This window comes from Heloderma suspectum, chromosome 7 (genome assembly GCF_057233095.1).
Source record: "Heloderma suspectum isolate Gila_16-S chromosome 7, 16-S_ref, whole genome shotgun sequence".
Lineage (NCBI taxonomy): Eukaryota > Metazoa > Chordata > Lepidosauria > Squamata > Helodermatidae > Heloderma > Heloderma suspectum.
This window is the reverse complement of record NC_139464.1, coordinates 42,635,760-42,658,385: the sequence shown is the minus strand read 5'-3', so window position 1 is coordinate 42,658,385 and position 22,626 is coordinate 42,635,760. Positions and strand designations below refer to the sequence as shown.

Below are 22,626 nucleotides of genomic sequence, written 5' to 3'. Positions count from 1 at the left end.
TACAGAAGCTGGCAGGTGAATCTTACTTTGACAATGGTGATGGGACAATGCCCTTGACCACACTTGAAGACAGCAAGCTAACTTAGGGGGTGCAGGGCAGGCTGCCTGGAACACATAACTCTGTCCTCCAACAGAGGGGAACAGCCAAGGGATTGCTGTTGCCACCGCCACACCACCTAGCATCTGGTGCCTACTTAATGGTAGGGCTGGCCTTGCACACAGGGCTTTGATAGATAGGAAGACACCCATGATGCCATGGCCACTGAAGCTTATGGGAAGAGCCACAAGAGTAGAGACTTTATGTGGCCCGTCCCATTGTCTTAACTGGGATCTAGTCTCCACTGCAAATTGTTCTTTATTTTTGGGCACATCAGTTTAGGGCCTGTGTTTTGACAAGCTGCAGTAAACTTATACCATATCACTGGGATCATTTTGAAAAGATCCACGAGTCTCTTTGGACTGCCTTCTTGGAAGTTTATGCCCCATAAGTGTGGGCTTTTATCTTTGTGCCCTGCGCACCATTACAGATATCCTTTTTTTTTTTTAATAGGAGTTGTTTGTTTTGGTATTATTGAAATACACAAAATAAAATACCTGGGAAATATCTTTTTTTAACACTGAACCAGATGAAGGCATTGCAGGTTTTCTCATAATGTCTGCATATTTCAAGACCCAAGATTGCAGTCTACAGCAGAGTATATTGCCTATTGATTCTAGGACAGATAGGGATGCATATGCAGGTACACAGCTGTACAAACTAAGATAGAGGAATACTGTTCACATTGGCAGGTAGGCTTGGCTCACCATGTAATGTCAACCTGGGGCAGAGACCTATACTGCACACTTTTGCTCTTGAAACTACCAACACTCCACTCCCATCTGACTATGTATACTGACTATGTATACTGACTATGTATGGGCTGTATTGGCAGGATGGGGTATATTCAGTCCCTCCCGCACCCCCACAGCACACCCTGCATTAAAGCTTCTATCAAAGTAGATTCATAGAATCATAGAATAGTAGGGTTGGAAGGGGCCTACAAGGCCATCGAGTCCAACCCCCTGCTCAGTGCAGGAATCCAAGTCAGAGCATCCCTGACAGATGGCTGTCCAGCCTCGTCTTCAATGCCTCCAGTGTGGGAGAGCCCACCACCTCCCTAGGTCATTGGTTCCATTGTCGCATTGCTCTAACAGTCAGGAAGTTTCTCCTGATGTTCAGCTGGAATCTGGCTGCCTGTAACTTGAGCCCATTATTCCATGTCCCGCATTCTGGGATGATCGAGAAGAGATCCTGGCCTTCCTCTCTGTGACAACCTTTCAAGTACTTGAAGAGCGCTATCATATCTCCCCTCAGTCTTCCCTTCTCAAGGCTAAACATGCCCAGTTCTTTCCGTCTCTCCTCATAGGGCTTTGTTTCCAGTCCCCTGATCATCTTTGTTGCCCTCCTCTGAACCCTCTCCCGTTTGTCTGCATCCTTCTTAAAGTGTGGCACCCAGAACTGGACACAGTACTCCAGGTGAGGCCTAACCAGTCCTGAGTAGAGGGGAACTAGTACTTCCCAGGATTTGGAAGCTATGCTTCTATTAATGCAGATCCAAATAGCATTTGCCTTTTTTGCAGCCACATCACATTGCTGGCTCATATCCAGCTTGTGATCGACGACAATTCCAAGCTCCTTCTCGCTTGTAGTGTTGTTGAGCCACGTATCCCCCATCTTGTCACTGTGCATTGGTTTCTTTTTCCTAGGTGCAGAACTGGGCATTTATCCCTATTAAATGTCATTCTGTTGTTTTCTGCCCAGCACGCCAGTCTATCCAGATCACTTTGAATTTTGTTTCTGTCTTCCAGGGTATGAGCTATCCCGCCCAATTTTGTGTCATCTAGTAAACATAAGTAAGTTCACTTTGTGCTAAAAAAAAGTTGACGCTTGTACCATGCATAAATAACAAATTATTTGCATGACCAGCAAGTGTTGTGGAATTCAGGAGAGGGGAAAAAGTCAAAGCACAGCCTAAAACTGCATGCGCTCAGTTGCATTTTGGCTTCTGAGACTGCACCTCTTCCTTTCTTCAAAGCCTTTAAGGCTAAAATACTGTGCTTTTAAAAATTGTTTTTAAAAAGAAAGCAGAGATTCTCAAGACAGCAATTTTTACATCCAATACCAAGCTCTGTGCTTGTGTAGTGTGACCATGGAATCCTCCATTGTACAATTGAATAGACCTGCCTTTTCCAACCTGGTGACCTCCAGATGTATTGGACCACAACTACCAGCATCCTTGTCCATTGGCCAGGTTGGCTGGAGCTGATTGGAGTCTAAAACATCTGGTGAGCACCAGGCTGGAACAGGTCATGTAAGCTAGAGCTGGGGTCTGGCAGCCAGTGGGAACAGCAGAGAAAGGGGTAAGGGCAATGGGAAAAGAAAGAGGGAGATGCTAACCAGCCCACATACAGTGCAATCTTGTGCATGTTTACTCAAAAGCAAGACCCACTATGTTCAACGGGTCTAGATCCCGGGTAAGTGTGCACAGGAACACAGTCTTGGAAGGTCAACTCCACGGCTCAGGTTGCCTTTAAGGAAATAGACCAGCAACCGACCCATCTCATTTTTCTTACCCATTTCTGCACCATAGGAACAGTTAGAAAGAAGGGGAAAAATATGAATGTATAAGCCAGATCATGAGGTCAGGAAGTAGATGAGTATTTATCATTGGTTCTTTGAAGTTCTGTCAAACACAACATAAGTTACCAGCACTGTCTGCCCTGGTCAGCCCATGCCCTTCAGATCTCTAGCAACAAAAAGCTTCCTGAGGACCAGGGTCAACATCACCTTTATTACTCCAGGCCTATTGCAATCCTTCTTTAGTGGAGGTAGAATACACCGATATGAGTCACACCATAATAGTGAAAGCAATTTGAGGGATTAGTGGGAAGCACATCTTTCATCCCGCTAACACATTTGCTTGAACAAGATCTGGCAGCTAAACAAAAACCTGTATGACCGGGCGGTAAAATGGGATGAGTATACCCAACCCACACTTCCACTGCTTTCCAGAGTGGTGAAGAAGATGCCTTTGAAAGAGGAGTGGCTCTTTCAAAGACACCTTCAGCTCTCTGGAAAGCAGCACGGTCCATTTCCAGCTTCAGGTTCTGAAAGGCACCCTGCGGCACAACTCATTTTCCACCCCCAGCCATTCAAGGCAAGGCTCCATGTTTACGGCCCACTTCAGTGAAGGCCTCCACACACCGATCGATATCCTCTTCACTGTGAACGGCAGAGATCTGCACCCGGATACGAGCTTTTCCCTTGGGCACCACAGGGAAGCTGAATCCAATGACATAGATGCCTGTTGGGCAAGAAGCAAAGAGGGCGTTGCTGTAGGGTTTTAGCTTGGGTTTATTCTGCAGCTGTTTCAGACGTTATATTATGGTTTATTACGGTTGCATATTTTATTGTCTTAACTTTATTTTGTGGGTCGCCCAGGGTGCTTTGGCTGAGAAATGCAGTTAATAAAATGAAGATGGGTAAGCCTAGCAGCGGCAGTGGCTGAACTACATAAGCAAGAGCATGAGGCAGCGATTTGTTCGGACTTGTGGTGGTAGAATGTCATGCTGGCTAAGATTCAATCCAAGCTGAAATCTTAGCCAGCTTAGATTGGCTAAACTGGTGTGCTGTCATGGAATGTTCAGCAGTCCAAGGAATTAAGCAGTTTCGACTACACTCCTTCTGCGATAGGAAAGGGCTGAGGCAGCAGCGAGCAGAAGCAAGAAGGGGCTAATTAGGAGACTTAACAGTACTTCAGGAGGAGCTGTATACTATGGAGGCTGATCATGAGACAGGGTGAGTAAAGAAAGTGATTGCTAGAATCCAGGTTAGTCTCCCCCAACCTGGTGCCCTCCAGCTGTTTTGGACTACAACTCTCATCAGCCCCAGCCAGCCACTGATGCTAGGAGTTATAGTCCAAAACAGCTGGAGGGCACCAGGCCGGGGAAGGCTCAACTAGAGCCTGACAGGAGAATTATGCCGCCTGAGGCTTCTACCATCACTGCATCTTTGTGACCTGTCACTCCGAAGGGGGAATGAAAGCCAAAACAACAGTTATAAGGGGTGGATTTCACCACATTGATTTGAACTAACCAGGCTCTTCTTTGGCTGCAGGCTCCCTGGGTTGTTTGGTGCTACCAATAAAGCAACCTTAAGAGTTGCACCTGAGGATGTCTTGCAGTGTCACAGAAGGTACACCTCTTGGAGGCATTTGTGAGCGGGGGCGAAGGGGAAGAGTATTAAATCTCGTGAAGCAGAATTAACTCATCAGGATTTTCTTCTTCTCCTACTTGAAGCCTGCCAGAGAGTTTGCCTGGCTTGCTTACCGGTCTTATCTGCTGTTCAGGGCTGGATTTACACGAAATCTAATGGGGATGGGAGGGCCAGCATTCTGACTGTGACAGCTTCCAAGCAGAGAGGAGCCCGTTAGACCGTCCCTTCTAACTCAAAGGTTCTTAGACCTCGGGTGGGCAACTTTGGGAGGTCTGGGGGCATTTTTGCCCCTTGGCCTCCCCCAAGAGCCGCACCTGCCCCCCTGTGTAGCACCAAAACAAATTAAAAAGATATGGTGTCCTGAGCAGCAACAGAGCACCGAAAGGGTCAAAACTAGCTTGTTTTCAAGCTAATTTGCCCCTTTTGGTACTCTGTAGTAGCTAGAGTACTACAAGGGTAAAAGGGGTCAAAATGGCAGCTCTGGACACCATTTTATTTTTAATTTGTTTTTTACCATTTGGGGGGGCAGTGGGGGCCACGGCAGGGGCTGCATGTTGCCCACCCATCTTAGACTACCCTAGGGCTGATTGGGCACTGGCAACCATATCTGAGGGCAAAGATATCATAGGCTACATGAACCTCCCCTTACCTCTCTTCAGCATGTCATCAGCCATCACCGACGCTAACCGAGCATCGCCCAGCATCACAGGACAAATAGGGTGATTATTGCCCGAAATGGTGAATCCAGCTGCTGCCATCTTGCTTCGGAACCTGCAACGAAGAAGAAAGCCTTCATCATGGGACCTCCTTTACCCTAAGCTCATAGGCCTGGCACCTCTACAAATCAGTACAAGCACATCAAGCTTCCCTCTCCGAGTTGAGTGTGGGGGAGGGATTGTATTCTAATTTTACGTCCTTTCTGATCTGTGCCCCAGAAACACTTGTAATAGACATCACTCTTGCTAATAAAGAACTCAGCTGCTGAGTGCCAACAGCTATATAATCAAAACAGGGTCACTGAGAAACAAGCGGGAGGTATTAACATGGTCTGGGATCCCCCAAGGTTTGCAGAAATACAAGACGTCCTTAGTAAAAATAAAAATAAAGGGGCTAACCTCCCCAGAACAGTCCAATGAGGACTACGCATATTTAATGGCCTGATGACCTTACTTTGCAGGGGGAGGGGAGTGAAAACAGAAAACCTTGGGGTGGAATGGAGTATCCTGGAGGAGGACATGGCTGGCTGAAACTCTGAACACAAGTACAAGACTGTTACATTCTTGGGCCGTTCAGATAACACGCTCACCCACACTCAGTGGTTGAGTGTGGGTTGTTGTTGAACAGTGGGTTGTTGTTGAACCATGGGTTATTGTGTTGTCTGAATGGAGCATGTTTTCCACAGGGTGGGTTATCGTGTTGTTTGAATGCAGCGTGTTTTCTGCACGGTGGCCTGTTAACCATGCAGTGTGGCTTGTTAACCACTCTGAACAACCCAGCAACAAACCAGGGGTTCTCAAGGTGGCTTGTTCAAGAAAAATAAGCCACACTGCATAGTTAACAAGCCACCTTGCAGATATTCAGACAACACGCTATCCCACAATACAACAAACAACCCATGGTTCAACAACCCACACTCAACCACCGAATGTGGGTCGGCGTGTTGTTAGAACAGTCCCTTTGTTGCAGGTTCCACTCAGTTCAAACTGAGCAAGTTTCACTAGCTTGCTTAATTTGCACAGCTGTGGCTCCAGATGTTTGCTGTCTTCTCTGGAATTTTTTGGCAAGGACTGAGGTAGTGCCAGGGGATGCAGAGGAAGCACTCAAGATAGCGGAGCGCAGGAAAGAAGGGACACATTTCCTAAGAAAAAGCATTGGAGATCAATCAATTCTTAGACTGGTAGAGTGCACACTCACGGAAGTATTATTACCTGTTCCAAAATGGTGTGACCCAACTATGGTATCAAAAATATCCCTGTAGAACTCAGCTGGAACTCTGTCAGCCAGAGACAGACAGACTAGTCGCAGCTAAATTCATTCCTCACTCTCTAAGCAAAAAGGATTAAATTTCCCTCGGGAAGAAGGAGCCAGACAAGCAGGGTGAAAGTGAAGGATATGACTGTATATACAGGGGTGGGCAACTTGTAAGCCAAAACACCTGGAGGGTTGCAACTGCCATGATCCCTCACCACTGCCTATGCTGGCCAGGGCTGATGAGAGTTGTAGGCCAAAATGCCTGGATGGCCAAGTTGCCCACCCTTGCTGCACATACATGGGCCTCCCCCCTTGGATCTGTTCCACAGTACAAGTTCATAAGTGACACACACACACACACACACACACACACACACACACTGTTGTAAGCCAGCTTCGAGGATCATCTGATGGAAAGGTGGGATTGAAAATCATCTGGAAAAATAACACCTTCCCTTACTGTGTCGTCTTGGCAGCCATGGACTGTGCAATGGCATTGCTCTCCATGAGCAGATCCAGAGCCTTGGAAGCACACCCCACTACAGCAGGAGGCAGGCTATTGGAGAAGAGGTAAGGCCGAGAACGCTGGCGCAGAAGGTCAATGAGTGCTCTGGGGCCCACTGTGTAGCCACCTGCCAAGAGAAAATATTAAGATTCTCGGGCAGGCCTGCAACGCTTGCGATGCACCAGCCAGCCATACACTGTGGCCCACCAAATATTGGATGCGCAGTCCCTGCACGGCTTCTGCAATCCTAGGCAGACAGCAAAGACAGGAGGTGATTTCGAGACTCTGAGGGGCCACCAGATACGATTGGTGTACCGTATTGTCCTTGGAGGCTCATGTGTTGGGTGGGAAGAGGAAATGGAGTGAAACAGCAGGACGGGCTACCCAGCAGCTTCCCCTCTCTCTGGAACAGGATTGTTGAACCACTTTGAGCATGAGGGCCAAATTCCATTTCGGAAAAGCTCTCAGGGGCCGCATTCCAGTGGTGGGAACGGCCAAAAGCAGAAGAGGCGGGACCAAAATACCAGCATATTTTAGCTTAGAGCTCGTACTGCCAGTAACTTAACCTTTGGAGAGATATTTCAACCTTTTAGAAGAGGGCGGGGGGCGGGATGCACAAAACCCAGAAAACCACCATTGATCAGTGGTGGGGCTGGGGGAAGGGGGCGTGGCCTTCTGGGGAAACTCAGAGGGCCAGATTTGGCCCATGGACCTGAGGTTCTGCACCCCTGCTCTGGAGGGATCCCTCCCTAGATCCTGGCATGGCCCTGTGCAAGGTAGGTCAGTGGAAGATGCATGCAATAGGTGCCACCACAACTACAGTTAGGCTGGTTGGGCAGCAGGAGGATTTGCTGCCCCAGGGCCCTAAGACTTCCTTTTGAAAGTGCTCAGAGGATGGGGTTTGGCTCATGTTCCAGCCTCCATAGTTAGGACAGGGAAAGATAGTGGCTCTCTTGGTAGCTCCGGCAATTCATACAGCAAGACAAAACTTGTCCCCAAATATCCTTTCCCCTGTAGTAGGAGTCCGTGAATTTCTGCTTGGTAGATCACCCTTGTATTTAAGCACTGCCCAAGTACCCTTAGGTAAGAGCGTGGGAACAGCCTGCAAGCGGGAGCGTGGAATGGAGTGCTCTGTCCCTGTTCTGCACCCAACGAAGAAACCAACCTGGCTGCCAGAGCTGGGAAGGCCCCTCTTCTTTACACTCAGCATAGAAATGCAGCAGGCTGCTGGCTAGCATATCTATTTTTTTGCAGGCTAATAACATCTGTGGACTGATTGACAAGGCTGGGGTAGATAGCACCATATCTGGGGGGTGGGTTGGAATAGATGACCCCGGAACCCTTCAACTTGATAATTCTCTTAACTTGCTCTCCCTTCCCTGCCCCTGCTTCATTGTCTAGCTATCCTCTCTAGCTTTTGGCCCGCAGACCTGATAAGCGTACTACTCTCCCTCAAACCTTTTCCATGAAAGGGAACTTTGGAAAATTGTTCACGATGCAAGCTGCTTTGGGTTTATATTTATAAAGAAAAGCAGGGCATGTGTTGCAACATAGAATAAAAATAAAATGGCCCAGTATTTTCCCCAAGCTTCTGACCAGGACACTGCCAGTTGCACCTGCTGCTCCCCCAAGTGCCTTCCCAAGCGTCGAGTTGATTACAGTGACTTGATCCATCACTCCCAAGAGCTCATCAGTGCCCCTGCAAGGAGAGAATAACCTTATCAGCCTAGGTAGCTCAGCGACAGGCATCATACCAAAGCTACTGCAACCCCAAACCAGCACACTGCCTCTAGTGTATCCCATGCAGTCTTGCTGCTTCCCAGAACACTCCAAGAGACAATACAACCCAACAAGAAAAAGCTATCCATTTCAGTGGAACACAAACCACTATTCGCTAACCTGCTTGGCGCACGTGCCTTCCTAGGCAAAGGGTCCCTAAATCTTAACTTCTCAGAAGATAGGGAAGAGAGAATCCCGTCATCAATGCCCACTGCTTTTTACCCTCCCTCTGTGGCATCCAGCATTGCCCATAGCCAGAGACGGGATACTGGGCTATGCGGAGCACTGGTTCAGCCACTATGACAGTTTTTAATTTGCTCTCAATGCTAAAATAAAGGATGTGCTCAAAGAGGCTCCCCTGATGGAGGCCATTTTATTATTACTGTCCAAAACATACACGCTATCAAGAAATATAAATTACAAAAACAATTCTTTATTATTGTCTAAATGTTATATTTTTATTCATTCAAATGAAGGGTAGCCAACTTGTTCCAAACATCTGTCCTTGGTTTATCCTCTCTTAAGACAGATGTTCTCAGCTTGCTTCAACACCTTAACAATCTTCCAAATCTTTGCTAGCCATTCTTTCCTATGTATGAACATTGGATTCACACCCTTTTTTTAGAAGTAATAATTCTGGCAATCACTAGCAAATGCCGTACAGACTCCAGTTTGGCCCACTTCATCTGCTCTTCAAACTACTCAAGAGAGATATAACACTGAAATTACATTTTATATTGTATTTTATGTTTCCTGTATTAACTTTTCCATGCCAATTTGGGGTCCTTCTGGAGCATCTTTACAACAGCCTAAAATCCTGCATTTCAAACGGGGCTGTCTGCTTCCATTTCAAATGCAGGATCACAACGACTCCCTTTTTCATGTGCTTCCTTTTCCCCTATCCTTCCCCCCTCCTCCCCATATCTGAGTCTTCCATTATCTTTCACTGATCTTGCTCCTCTTCTTGCCGCTTTTACTCTTTATAGCTCATTATCTGTGATCTATTTAAAAATGGAACAAAGGGCCTTTAGTGCAGGAAACAGGCATCAAGAGCCCACAAACTTCCGTGAAGGAGCAATCTCAACTGCAGGATAAAAGCTCAGTGTGAAGGAGCCCCTAGACAAAAAACCAACAGTAAAATAAACTGTAGCAAACTATTCCCACCAATCACTGTAGATACATTTTCTTTCCTGAAATCCTTAGCTCCAGTGAATGAGACAAGGGGGAATAATTGGATTTCTTACCGTCCATTGGGCCCAAGGAATCCAGTGGCATGACACTCATCCACAAAAACAATAGCTTTGTATTTCTGAGCCAGGTTGCAGATTTCCTTCAAGGGGGCAATGTCACCATCCATGGAGAATGCACCATCAGTAGCTACCATCCGCAGACGATATCTCTGTACAGAAGAGCAAACGGCATGTGGGCAAAGAAACACAGGTTAACAAAGAGAACCTGAAAAAACCTGGGAACCTGAGAGAGCCAGTGTGGCGTAGTTGTTAGAGTGTTGGACTGGGACTTGGGAGATCTGGGTTCTAGTCCCCACTCGCCATGAAGCTCACTGGGTGTACTTTAGGCGAGTCAGTGACTTTCAGCCTAACCTATCTCACAGGGTTGTTGTGAGGATAAAATGAAGAGGACCATGTAAGCTGCCTTGGGCTCCTTGCAAGAGGATAAAAGACTGGATATAAATATAATGGTAAAAAAGGGTTTGTGGTGGTGAAGGGGGGCACTTTAAAAATCAGTGATCTAACCTTGTTTTGGAGCAATGTGCTGTTGAATGATCTAAGAGCAACAGCACCAACTTACTTGTGCATCCTGCAACTTGACTTCCAGGTCCTGCATATCCATGTGCTTGTAACGATATTTATTGGCCTTACACAGCCGAATCCCATCAATGATGGAGGCATGATTCAATTCATCTGACAATACTGCATCTTCAGGGGTCAGTAGGGCCTGTTACAGCAAGCATCTCTTTACTACATATCACCTTTTATAAATGTATTGCCACTTTTCATTATGAAATAATCTCAAAGCAGGGTACAATACCAATAAAATGTTAAATCACATAACCATAAACAAATAAAACAGTAGAGCAGGTGAGAACACATATACAGATAAACAACACTTTGCAAGACACAGCAACACAGACGCAGTCAAAAGCCTGGGTGAACAACACTTAGTGATTGAGTTTTCATTCTCCCCTAAAACTAGCAAAATAAACAGGCTATTCTACAAACTATCCCAAAGATGAAACCACAGAGTCTTGTGGCACTTTTCCATCCCACTGCAAGTGGGAATTAACTTAGCAATGCTAGGATGTTTGCATTATCATCAATTATGGCTGTTGTGAGTGGTCAGTGTGCTTATTTTGCATATATTTAAGCTTTAATGTAACAGTCACAGCCTGCAATTCTTGTATTTTATTTCCATCTGACTTCACCATTTACATTTTTTCCTCTATACCTGTGTGTGGGAATGTGTGTATACATACATACACACACACACGCGTGCGCACACACACACACATCCAACTGAGGATAACACTTCTTGCATCTGATAAAGTGGACTCTAGTCCTCAAAAGCTTATGTCACAGTAATTTAGTCTTTAAGTGCCTCAAGACTTTTTGTTGTTTTTGCTGCAACATACTAATATGACTACCACTCTGGAAATAATCAAGAAGAGAGTTGCTTTGAGCTTTTGATGCTTTCCATAAGCCACCCCTAACCCGTCCTCCAACAGTCTCCTACAGATAAAGTGCTACGAACCTCAAAGATTCCAGCATTGGCATCAAAACAGCTGGCATAGAGAATGGCATCTTCTCTCTGGTGGAAACGAGCAATCTTCTCCTCTAGATCTTTGTGTATATTCTAAGGAGTTGGAGAGAAGACAAAGAACACACCACAAAGGGTTCCAACTGTTATTGCTAATGTTACCGTCACAGATTTGAGTTCACTTATCTATGAGGATATAGTCACATCCTGTCAAAATGAGATCCAAAGTAGGAACCGTCTTGCATCTGGAGAATCTTGGCTCATTTTTTAAAAAATCGTGTTTCTAGTCCTTATGCCTATAAAGTTAGGCTTGAAAATATGGGCAAGTATGGGCAATGCTTGGTGAAACCCCATAGGCTAGCAGAGCGTGGGGTGGGGATAACATACCAGAAGGCCCTGCATGATTTATTGCCTGTTCCCACAGACTTGTAGAAGCAGAATAAACTTAGGTAACATAAGCAGATACATACACATCTGCTTATTCTACATCATTAGCACTATGGTTGACAAAATCTATTTTTCCTTCATGCAGATTTTTGAATTTCCTCCCCACCCCCCTTAGTGCAGAACTCTTTGTTTTGGGATCACAGCTGGCTGTACAATTAAAAACAAAACAAACTCACAATACAAACAGAGCTCCCCTTGCTTACTAAGCTAGCAACAGCTTTCATCAAGAAGATTGCCCCCAGGGCAATTACTGAAGACTAGTGGCATTTCCAGATGTTTGCACAGCAAATATGGCTAGTTGGGGGGGGGCAACATGGTGCCAGTGAGCACCATGGTGTCAGCAGGTGCCATGGTGCCCGTGAAGCTCTCCCCTTCCTACCCCCTTAAAAAATTGTTTTAAGAAAAACTTTGGAAATATTGTGGGCAGTCTTCTTTCTCTCCCTTTCTAGCCTTGCTCTTTCTCTCCCTTTCTAGCCTTGCTCTTTCTCTCCCTTTCTAGCCTTGCTCTTTCTCTCCTCACTATCCCTTTGCCTTGCTATTTCCCCCTCCCTCCCAGCCTCTAGCCTCACTATTTCTCTCCCCCATCACCAGCTCCTTAGCTCACTTTTGACTAGCCAGGCCCCCATGGCAGCCATTATGTCACTAGCCACATCCACTGTGGGAGCCATTTTGTAGTGGTGCCCACAGCAGTTTCTCAAAGTCCCAATTGTGCCCATGGGTCCAAAAAGGTTGCAGGCCCGTGGCTTAGGGTTTTGCAAAGGAAGAAACAAAAACAGAAAGCCCTTAAGGTTCCACACTCCTATTTCTTCCTACTTGTGTTCCACAGATGAAACGGACAGAACTGAGGCCAGCTCCATACTTCTTCAGGGCATCCAGTCCAGAATGGATCACCTCGGGATGACTCGAGAGTCCTAGGTAATTGTTGGCACAGAAATTCAGGATATCTGAAACAACAACGACAAGGCTATCAGGAAGACGGGAACACACACAGTCTAAAGCAGCACATGCACTTCAGTAGCTGTATGCTACTTTGACTCTAGGAATGTAGGAAGTTACCTTATACTGTGAGATTATTTGTCCATTGAGCTTACTACTGCGTGCACTGAATAGCAGCTGCTCTCTAGCAGACCTCTGACAGAAATCTTTTTTGCCACCTGCTACCTGATCCTCTGAACTGGAAATGCTGGGGACCGAATCTGAGACCTTCTGCCTGCAAACCATGTACTCTGACACTATTTTATTTATTTATTACATTTATATCCCACCTTTTTTCCTCTTTGAGGAACCCAAGGTGGTGTACATAATCCTCCTCCTCTCCATTTTAGCCTCACAGCAACACCCCTGTGAGGTAGGTTGAGCTGAGAGTCTGTGACTGGCCCAAAGTCACCCAGTGAGCTTCCATGGCTGAGTGGGGACTAGAACCCGGATCTCCCAGCTCCCAGTCCAACACTCTAGCCACTGCACCACGCTGGCTCTAACCACACTAACACCACACTAACCTATGGACCCTCCCCAATAGCTGGAGGTAGGGCTGCCAGCTTTGGACTTTAGAGAATTCTGGTTGGAACTGCAGAATTCTGGTCGGAACTGCAGAACTCAGCTCTAGTTGGGGCCAGAGGGTTGAGCCAGGACACGTTAAGGGGCAAGGCCCAGTGGCATTAATAGCAAAAGGTTTCCGTTTGCTCCTGTGTCCACTGCTGGCAGGTGTGGTGGGCCTGTGCTTGGGTCCTGGGGCTGAGCTCAACATGGTGGCTCGCTAGTGCGCACGTACATGGGCTACATGGCTCAAGCATGTACGCTGACTGAGAATGCTGCTGCTGCTACATCAAAAACTGCAGCTTTATTCAAAAGAAATTTGGCAAAAGGTCAAACAATTTTGGCTTACACACACGCGCGCACACACACAAGATTTAGTAGCTAGTGCAGAGGCCAAAAAAACTGGCCATGCTGGGTTTCCTCTGTCCCCATTTGTTTGGCCATCCTACTTGGAACCAGGTCAACAAGTTACGACTTGTCAAGTTGAAGGGCTAAACCAAACACACCAAGAGTCTTGAGCATAAGGTCAGAACTATGGAGATATTCCAGCTCATAGAGATTCTGCTTGACATATGCTGAGTTTTGATTGGTTATTAGGGTGGCTGCTCGTGCATCACCAAAGAAGAGGAAATGCATCACACACACCCTAAAATACAAAGATGGATGCAGATCTGAAATAAACTTGCATATGCAAATTTATATGGACAGATACACATTTAGCAAGGATTACTACAATTTAAATAAAAACACAATACATCTCACTATGGTGGGAAAGACTGTGACCAGATGACCTGGGTGCCTGTTCAGTCCGCTGTCCAGGTCATAACTGTTGATGGTCAACTTCAAGGCCCCTGGTTCTTTCTCTTTAAACCAGGCAGTCCTTCAAATAGAGGCCTGTTCCTCTATAAACAGGACATATGACCACCCTATGTGGCTATAAAGGGATATCAAATATTAAATAAAATAATTTCTTCTTACAATTATGGTTCACATTACTGGGCTATACTAGAGGTACGATCAGCTTTCATATGAAATCAACAGTTTAAGGAACAGATGCTGGTTAAACTTTGGTCAAAAACATAAACGGGGGGTGGGGGGAAGAACTGACACACAGCCTGAAAACTGATGTTTTTTTTAAAAAAAAAAAACTGATGCTGCAGATTAAAGTTTGTGTTTGTTTCCATATTGCCGTTCAATTGCCTTGTGGATTCTGATGGAACTTGGGGTTTCAATATTTTAGGCCAAAGACATATTTCAGTAGGAGAATTGCCTACTCAAGACTCTGCCGATCAACGGAAGAGCTGCTTCTGTGAGTGGACGTCTTTACTGTCACCAGCCCCCAAGCCCATTTGAACCATAAAATCGCCAAGTTGGAGGGAACCGTGTAAGGCTGACTTCCTGCTCTCTGTAGGAAACCTAGAGCTAGTTCACCACCATTAGGTGGTTGCCCAGACTGCCTGAAAACCTCCAGGAAGGAAGAGGACCCCCACCCCTTCTAGGTAATTGGCTCCGTCAACTACTGTTACCATTAAAAGGTTTCTCCTAACATTCAGTCGAAGTGTACCCTCCTGTAACTTAAGCACATTATGTCTAGTCCTGCCCTCTGGGGAAGCAGAGAACACATCTTTGCCCTCTTCTGCATGACAAGATATGAAGAGTGCTCTCACATCCCTCCTCGGTCTTCTTTTCTCCAGGTTAAATACACCCAGTTCCTTCAACCTCTCCTCACAGGGCTTGTTTTCCATGCTGCTGACAATCTTCATTGCCCTTCTCTAAACACATTCCAAGTTGTCCACATCCTTTTGGAAGTGCAGCGGCCAGAACTGCACTTCTTTTCCCCATCCTTCTGAAGAAAGAAGAACCTGACACTTGGGACTATCTCACTAACTGCCAGGGCCCAGGACAGACTGCCCCCATACACCGCAACATTGCCCTAATTATATAGTATGGCTTTTTAAATTATAAGCTGCTCTGGAAGCCAATCTTGGCCGAAAAGCAAGACGGAAATAAAATACTGGATATTAATTCTATCCTAATATTCTGCTTATTAGGCCAATACTGGGTGCTCATGTAAACTCTCGAAGACAAAGGCAATGATATGAAGTTTACAGTCCAAATTATTCACTATTGGATCCTCAGAACGTGATAGCAGAATGTATTTTAAAAAATGTTAAAATGAGGAGTAGTTTTTATTGTTGCTGGGAATTGAAGAAACTTTGTAAAAAAACACAGGAAAACTATCAAAATTAGAATATATTGCAAGCGTTACACTCTTTTTTATAAATACAATTGTATACTGCACTTATACGCTTTGTATTCTCCTCCAATTCTTTGTGTGTCCAAGTTCAACAATCCATGTTTTCACACTCTCCCAGTTATGTAAATACCTCCCCCTACTTCCTGTCAACACCAGTCACCATTCTCCAACTTCAGTCTTGGCTAGACTAGTATTATTATTTATTGCACAGCGAATTGTGCTGAATATCGTTGCTTTTTATCATGCTGCACCACCATTTGAATACAATAATATTTTCTTCTATTTCCTCGTGACTAATTTAAGCCTCATTGATTTAAATAGGGCTACTCTAGAAATGACTAAGGCTGGATCCAACTGCCTTGTGCATGTAAAATACAGAAGATCTTCTGTTTTAATCCCTACAGCTACTAATCATTCCAAGGTGACAAGCTGGGTTGTTTTGGCTTGCAGGTTATCCCATACTTATCAAAGCTGAAACAAACACATACACACAATTTTTAAAAGTATCAAACTGCACTTCCAACAAGTTTATTCTGGATCCCAGAATGAGGCCGTTAGGGTGCAATCCTATGCATATTTAAACAGAAAAAAGTCCTACAATTCCCAGCATGCCCCAGCCAGCCATGCTGGGAGCTGTGGGACTTTTTTGTGTTTGAACATGCATAGGATTGTGCCCTTAATCCCCTAAAAAGTATTTTTATTAGTGTGACTAACACAACAGGAGTATTAAAGTCATTTCAAAGTGGGAAAACATTTTAAGGTGGAAGCTGAAACATTTTGCTTTAAGGCTCTAGTATTTCAGTTGTGTTAGGCCATGTGTGTGGGGCGGGCTATCACAGCGGGGGCCAGGAGGGCCATTTGGCCGAGGCCTCACATTCACGGAGGGCCTCAAATGCAGACTTGACGTTATTTCCAAATGAGGTTATACATACACAGAGATAAACTGACAAGACTGAAAGAAGACGTTCATCATACAACTTTAAACTTCTGTCCCACTAGTAATGGGCCCATGGTAGACTGAGAATCATTCTGGGACTTCTTCAAGTATTTTGCACAGTTTGGCTTACTATGTCCTGGTCTGATGTAGTAAAAGCACCTTTGCTCTTCTGACTCAGTTTAAAAGAGTGTAAATGGGCACCTGCTTCATGGCCAAGAATTTACTCTGTTGGGTGAGATAATCCAGCAGGCCTGTTGATGGCTTCCAAAGCTGTGCTGCTTAGAATGCATTTTCCCCCAGTCCCTCTTTTCACCATGATCTCCCTCCTCTAGGGAAACTCATCAGCCATTCCTGCTGCTTCCTGGACATTTTAGGGTGTTTCTGCGCTCTATGTGGGGCTGCCCTTAAGGCTGCTCTGGCAGCTGGCGTTAGTGCAGAAAGCAGCAGCTTGGCTGTTATCGGGAGCTGCCCCTTTTCAGCATATAACCCTTTTTGCTGAGAGAACTGCACTGGTTGCCTCTTTGCTACTGGGCCAGGTTTAAGGTTTTGGTATTAGTGTAAAAAGCCCTAAACAACCTGGGACCAAGATACCTGAGAGAGCGCCTTCTCCCTTACCAACCTGCCCAGTCACTGAGGTCATCAGAGGGCTTGCTCCTGGTGGTTCCACACAGATCTACGGCCCGACTGGAGTCCACCTGGAGAGGAGCCTTCAGTGTGGTGGCTCCTGTCCTGTGGAACTCCATGCCTCTGGAGGTTAGGCATGTGCCAACACTGCGTTGTTTTTGGCACCTCCTGAAAAGAGCTGAAGCCTTCCTTGGTTGACCAGCCTGGTTTTTATTGGCACCCTATTTTTTAAAGAATAATTTTAATACCATGTTTCATTCTTTATCTTTTGTGCATTTTATCTCTTGTTGTTCACTGCTCTGGAATCTATTTAGATGTGGAGCGGTATACAAATGTTGTAAATAAATAAGTAACTGCCTCATGGGGCCAGTGTCAAAGGTAGGCATCTGCCAAGGGCCCACACCCCAGGAGGGGCTCACTGACAAGAGCCCCCTGGACTTCCTCCTCCTCTTCATCAATACAACCGGCTTGTTCACCTACCTTTTGCTCGGGCATATACAATGCCGGTGAGGAGGAGGAGAAATAGATGCCACTGCCTCTTTGCTCACTGACAAAGCAAGTGAGTGGTATCCTTGATGAGAAAGAGGATGAGGAGCAAAAGCAGCTGATGATATTGGCAGTGAGAAGGCAGAATCACTGAGGAAGGGGGCCCATTGAGGGTGCCTTGTCCAAGGCCCCTCCAAAATCTGGAGCAAGCACTGCTGCCTCACTTATGTCTGCTAGGCACATGTTAGAGAATTGTTTGGACCCCATAACGTTAAGACATAACACGATTCTGTCAAATGGAAAGACTCTCCGCCTTTCACCACCTGAGTAGTAACAAGCATGCCTGTAGTTGAGCAACAGACCCGCTAGGCCCTCTTTCAATTTCAGAATTTCCTTTGACTATAGGGGCAGAGCACGGTATGGGTGAACTGCTGAGGAAAGTCACAGCCCTGGAACTTGCTTTGGCCCAGATCACTTTAAACTTCCCAAAATCCACCAGTAATCTGTGACTTGGTGTTTCTTAGGGTCGACCTGCACATAACATTAATTACATAAGGTGTAGCTGACCTCTCCCTTCGTTTTTGTTTTTTTTACTGTACTGTAAATGTGCTTGGCCCTGTACTGAATTGGGAGGGGAGGATTAACCCTTCTGCCCTGTTTGCTTCCTGAAGTCCCCTCCCATGCACACACAGAGTGTTTAACCAAAGAAAAAACCCTCCATGGATGCCAATCGAGCCTTCTTTTTTTTTTGCCCCCTCCAAAGATGCGTAAGAATTTTGGGAAGCAAATGGTGCACTGTGGTCCCCATCTGAGTCAGGGCTTCATGTGAGAAGGGTCATCTACATCTATATGTTATGTAATTAGCACAGTGTGGTATTTGATTCTCATTTTCTCCCCATCAAGCAGGGCATAGCCAGACCTGGGTCTAAGGGGCCCACACCCAAATCTATTTCCTAGGGGCTCTGACCATTCATCACTGACTCCATTATATCAGGTCTTAGAAGGCAGCTTGATCTAAGTACATCAGGCAAAACGATTCCAAAGAAAGTACACCAAAGAAATACCAATGGATCTGTGTGACAAGGTCATTTTCCTCAAGCAGATACATTCTGTGAACTTTAAGCTGGATTGTAAGCCAAATGAATTGCTTCAAGAAATACTCCAACAGACTTGCTGGTGTGTTTCCTAATGTCACCATTGCATTGAGGATTTTTTTTGGTCTACCTGCATCAGTAGCTTCTGGGGAATGGTTTTTCAATGTGCTGAAGAGATCAAGACTTCCTACCATTCAACTATTTTATTATTATTATTATTATTATTATTATTATTATTATTATTAAATTTATTAATCGCCCATCTGGCTGGTCACCCAGACACTCTGGGCGATGTACAGCGTACAATAAAACAGTTTAAAACAATAAAATTCTACAGTAAAAATATTTTCTAAAATACCCTAACCCACCCCAAATGCCTGCCTGAACAACCACGTTTTTAATGCACGACGGAAGCTCATTAAAGAGGGGGCATGGCGGAGTTCCCTAGGGAGGGAGTTCCACAGATTGGAGGCCACCACAGAAAAGGCTCTCTCCCTCGTCCCCACCAGTCTAGCTGTCCTGGCTGATGGGACAGAGAGAAGGCCATCCGAGGCTGATCTTGTTGAACGGCCTGTCTGGTGTTGCTGGAGGCGCTCCTTAAAATAGGCTGGGCCGGAACCATATAGGGTTTTAAAGGTCAAAACCAACACCTTGAATTTGGCCCGGAAAACAACTGGTAACCAGTGCAACTCCTTCAGCACTGGAGTGATGTGATCTCGCCGGCGGCTGCCTTTAATCAGGAGAGGCGCCGCGTTCTGTATGGGACAAAATCATTTGAATGGCCTTGCTATGCTTAACATAATGGCCTTGCTATGTTTGACATAAACTGCGACACTGCAAGAAAACTATTTTTTTCCAGAATTGGTGAAATTGCACAGAAAAAACGCTAGAAAAGCACTTATTAAATAAAAAAGAAACATGTATTAGAAATTATTGCATGGTATTTTTTTTTGTCTTAAAAGTGTTAATTTGTTAAATATGCACATTTAAAATATACCACAATTTTTGTAACCCTGTTTTGGCATTTCTTCATTTTATAATATAATGGGAGCATCAAAACATGGAAGTGGCCCGGGCGGGCCTCTTTCAACCCCTGAGAGGGCCTGCATACACATGCATCTGTGATTATGCATCTGATGAAGTGGTCAGTGTCTATAAAAGCTTATGCAAGAATAAATTTGTTAGGAACCAATTCTATTCATGTTTAGACAGAAAAAAAAGCCCTACAGCTCCCACCACTCCCCAGCCAGCCATGCTGGGTAGGAACTGTGGGTCTTTCTTCTGTCTAAAATTGCGCCCTTAGTGTCGCAAGACTCTGCTGGTTTTGCTGCAACATATTAAAACGGCTTCCTCACAGCTACATGTGCGCGCTCGTGTGCGTATAAAGGTTTTTTTTAATATAAGGGAGGGAGCCTTTGGGAGTCTTCTTTCGGTTCTGCATATCTCAGCGGACTCAACAAAACTCTCCGTATAAGTGATCTCGCTAAGGAGTACGGGGCGCTTGGCAAGCTTACGATGCTCTCTCCTTAACAATCTGCACCCACAGAAATTCAACCGGTGCAGCTTTTAATTTCTGCCTAATTTCGGCCCAGAAGCCCAAGAAAAGAGAGAAAAGGTTCTTCCGGAGTTACCAAAAAATAATCCTCCGTACTTCTTTTTTCCCTTAAAGAAACGCCTAGCCAAAACCCTCCCTCCTTTCCGGGTATTTTCCACCGGAATGGCGTCTTTTCATTAACGTTAAAAGGGTCGCTTTTGTCCTCCCGCCGCGCTTACCCCCTTGGCTGCCTTCCACGTGAATGTGGGGCCCTTGCTTCGACGTGATCACCCGCTCGCTCTTCCAGGTCCCAGCGCCTCGGATGTCCTCGAGTTCCCCGTCCAGCAGGCGCTTCAGCTGGGCCAAAGCAGACTGCGCCCGCGAGGAGCTGAGTTGCCCCAGGGGCGCAAAGGGGGATCTCGAGAGCCGGCTGCACCACATGCCTGCGGCTGGACCGAGCTCCGCATCCAGACGGGAGCGAGAGACAGGCTGGGACAATGTGGAAGGAGGTGTAGGCTGAGGTGGCCAATCAGGTGGCCGAGAGGACCTTCGCAGCAAAACCAATCAAAGGGAAAGTTTATTTAAAGGAACAGAGAAAATTCAGACCAAAATACTTGGTGGCTGAACCGAGGTTTGGGGGCGGCAGCGCGCTGCACGGGGACAACATTCATTCATTCATTCATTCAGGGCGCAATCCTATGCATGTTTAGATCGAAAAATGCCTTACAACTCCCAGCATTCCCCAGCCAGCATAGTTAGCTGGGGAATTAAACATGCATAGGATTGCACCCTCAATTTGCCACATTTATATCGCACCTTTTCCTCTAAGAAGCCCGAGGTGGCATGAATAATCCTCCTCCTCTCCATTTCATCCTCACAACAACCCTGTGAGGCAGGTTAGGCTGAAAGTCAATGACTGGCCCAAAGTACATCCAGTGAGCTTCATGGTCAGAATGGCAGGTCTTTTAGGTAGCCAGCCTAAAAGTTCTGGGCAGGGTGGAGTGGGGCAGGGGCTCAAGAAAAAGTAGGGGTGTGTGTGTGTGATCTGGTTTGCAGGCTACTTAAAAACAAAATTGTAAACTTAAAATTTTGTTTGTAAAAAAGTGGGGGGGGGATTTAGGGGAGGGCAGGCCCCCCCAGCCCACCCCTGACTACAGGCCTGCCAATTCGGGATTTGAACATGGGTCTCCTGAGTCCTAGTGCAACACTCTTAATTACTACACTGCACAGTGGGTTTTTCCTGTAAGATGAGGGCAGAGGTTCAGCTAGATAGTTTTAGACACTGGGCTTAATAGTTTCGGGGTGGGGGCTCTTTAGATGGCCATCTGTATTACTTCAATTCTGAAGCACACAGCAATCCCCTTCCTCCCCCAGCTGTTATTTCATGCTTTAAAACTGTACATTCCTGATATGTTAGAACAACAACAGCAACAGTTTGCCAATCTTGAGCATGGGCAGTCTTGCATTTTAAGCTCTCTTACATCATAGCGCCATCATAACTACAGGAATAACATGGAGTTCGCTTCTGCACCTATGGCTCTCGGAGTGATCATTTGTGGGGCGGGGGGTGGACTTCAGTGCCAAGCTCCAGTTCTAGCTGCAGCACTGGGTTCGAACAGAAAAGAGTTCATGGAGCCAGAAGCACTGATTAAGGTTGAGTCACTGAGGTCTTCTGAAGAGACGCTCTTGGTGTTCCTACATGGATTGGAGACAGGGGTGTAGTGGTGGGGTGTCTCACAGGGACGAAGACCAGGGACTTTTTTAAGAGCCAGGTCTCAGCCTGGTCCCTCTCGCTCCCAGCCTATCGCTGTGGGCCAGGCTCTTCCAGCTGTCCCCTCCCCTCCCCTGCCACCGAGTGAGGGTGAAGCTTCCATCATATTTTATCATAGAGTATCATATTTTGAAAACCTAAAATGTTTGTGTTTGACTGAGTGGGTGAAAAAGATTTTAACACCCCTGCATTTTTTTCTCAGATGTCCAGTTGAAATACCACTGCCTTACTCTCAGCTGTGTTAGATAAAAAAAGTCCTTGCTTTCGGTTTAGAAGAAAAGGATGCCAGGCAGGCAGCAGTGGATCCAACGCTATTTTATTGAACGTTTTGCAAAACGGGTGCAGAGCAGTCTGGACCCCGAGACACGTGTGCAAAAGCCTTTTATACCATATCACTTCCATTGTTCTTGCCAGTAACCAGTGAAACAGTCAGTACATCAGCTTACCAAGTCAATAGCCAATAAACAGTCAGTATCAGCTTACCAAGCCGTTAGTCATGAGCGCGTCATTATGGTTCTCCTTTTGGCTCCGCCCACATTTTCCCCGCCACTCGGGCTCCTACGTAACTGAGGCGCCAATGGTTATGGAGTCTCTTTTTCTAACAATTCCCTCCTTTAAGTCTTTACTCACGTCTTAAAGCGTTTAAAACGGAGCC

The 22,626-nt window shown here is 45.9% G+C and overlaps 1 protein-coding gene across 1 annotated transcript; it reads right to left on the bottom strand.

Annotated features, from left to right (window-relative positions):
• Positions 1-462: 462 nt before the first annotated feature.
• GCAT (glycine C-acetyltransferase) lies at positions 463-20,684 on the bottom strand. The gene is made up of 9 exons (XM_084809765.1): positions 20,440-20,684; positions 12,546-12,676; positions 11,280-11,381; positions 10,320-10,466; positions 9,755-9,909; positions 8,348-8,430; positions 6,687-6,858; positions 4,905-5,026; positions 463-3,344 (listed from the first exon to the last, which is right to left on the bottom strand). The coding sequence occupies exons 1-9, from the start codon at positions 20,639-20,641 to the stop codon at positions 3,193-3,195; spliced, it is 1,266 nt and encodes a 421-aa protein (XP_084665891.1). The 5' UTR covers positions 20,642-20,684; the 3' UTR covers positions 463-3,192.
• Positions 20,685-22,626: the final 1,942 nt, after the last annotated feature.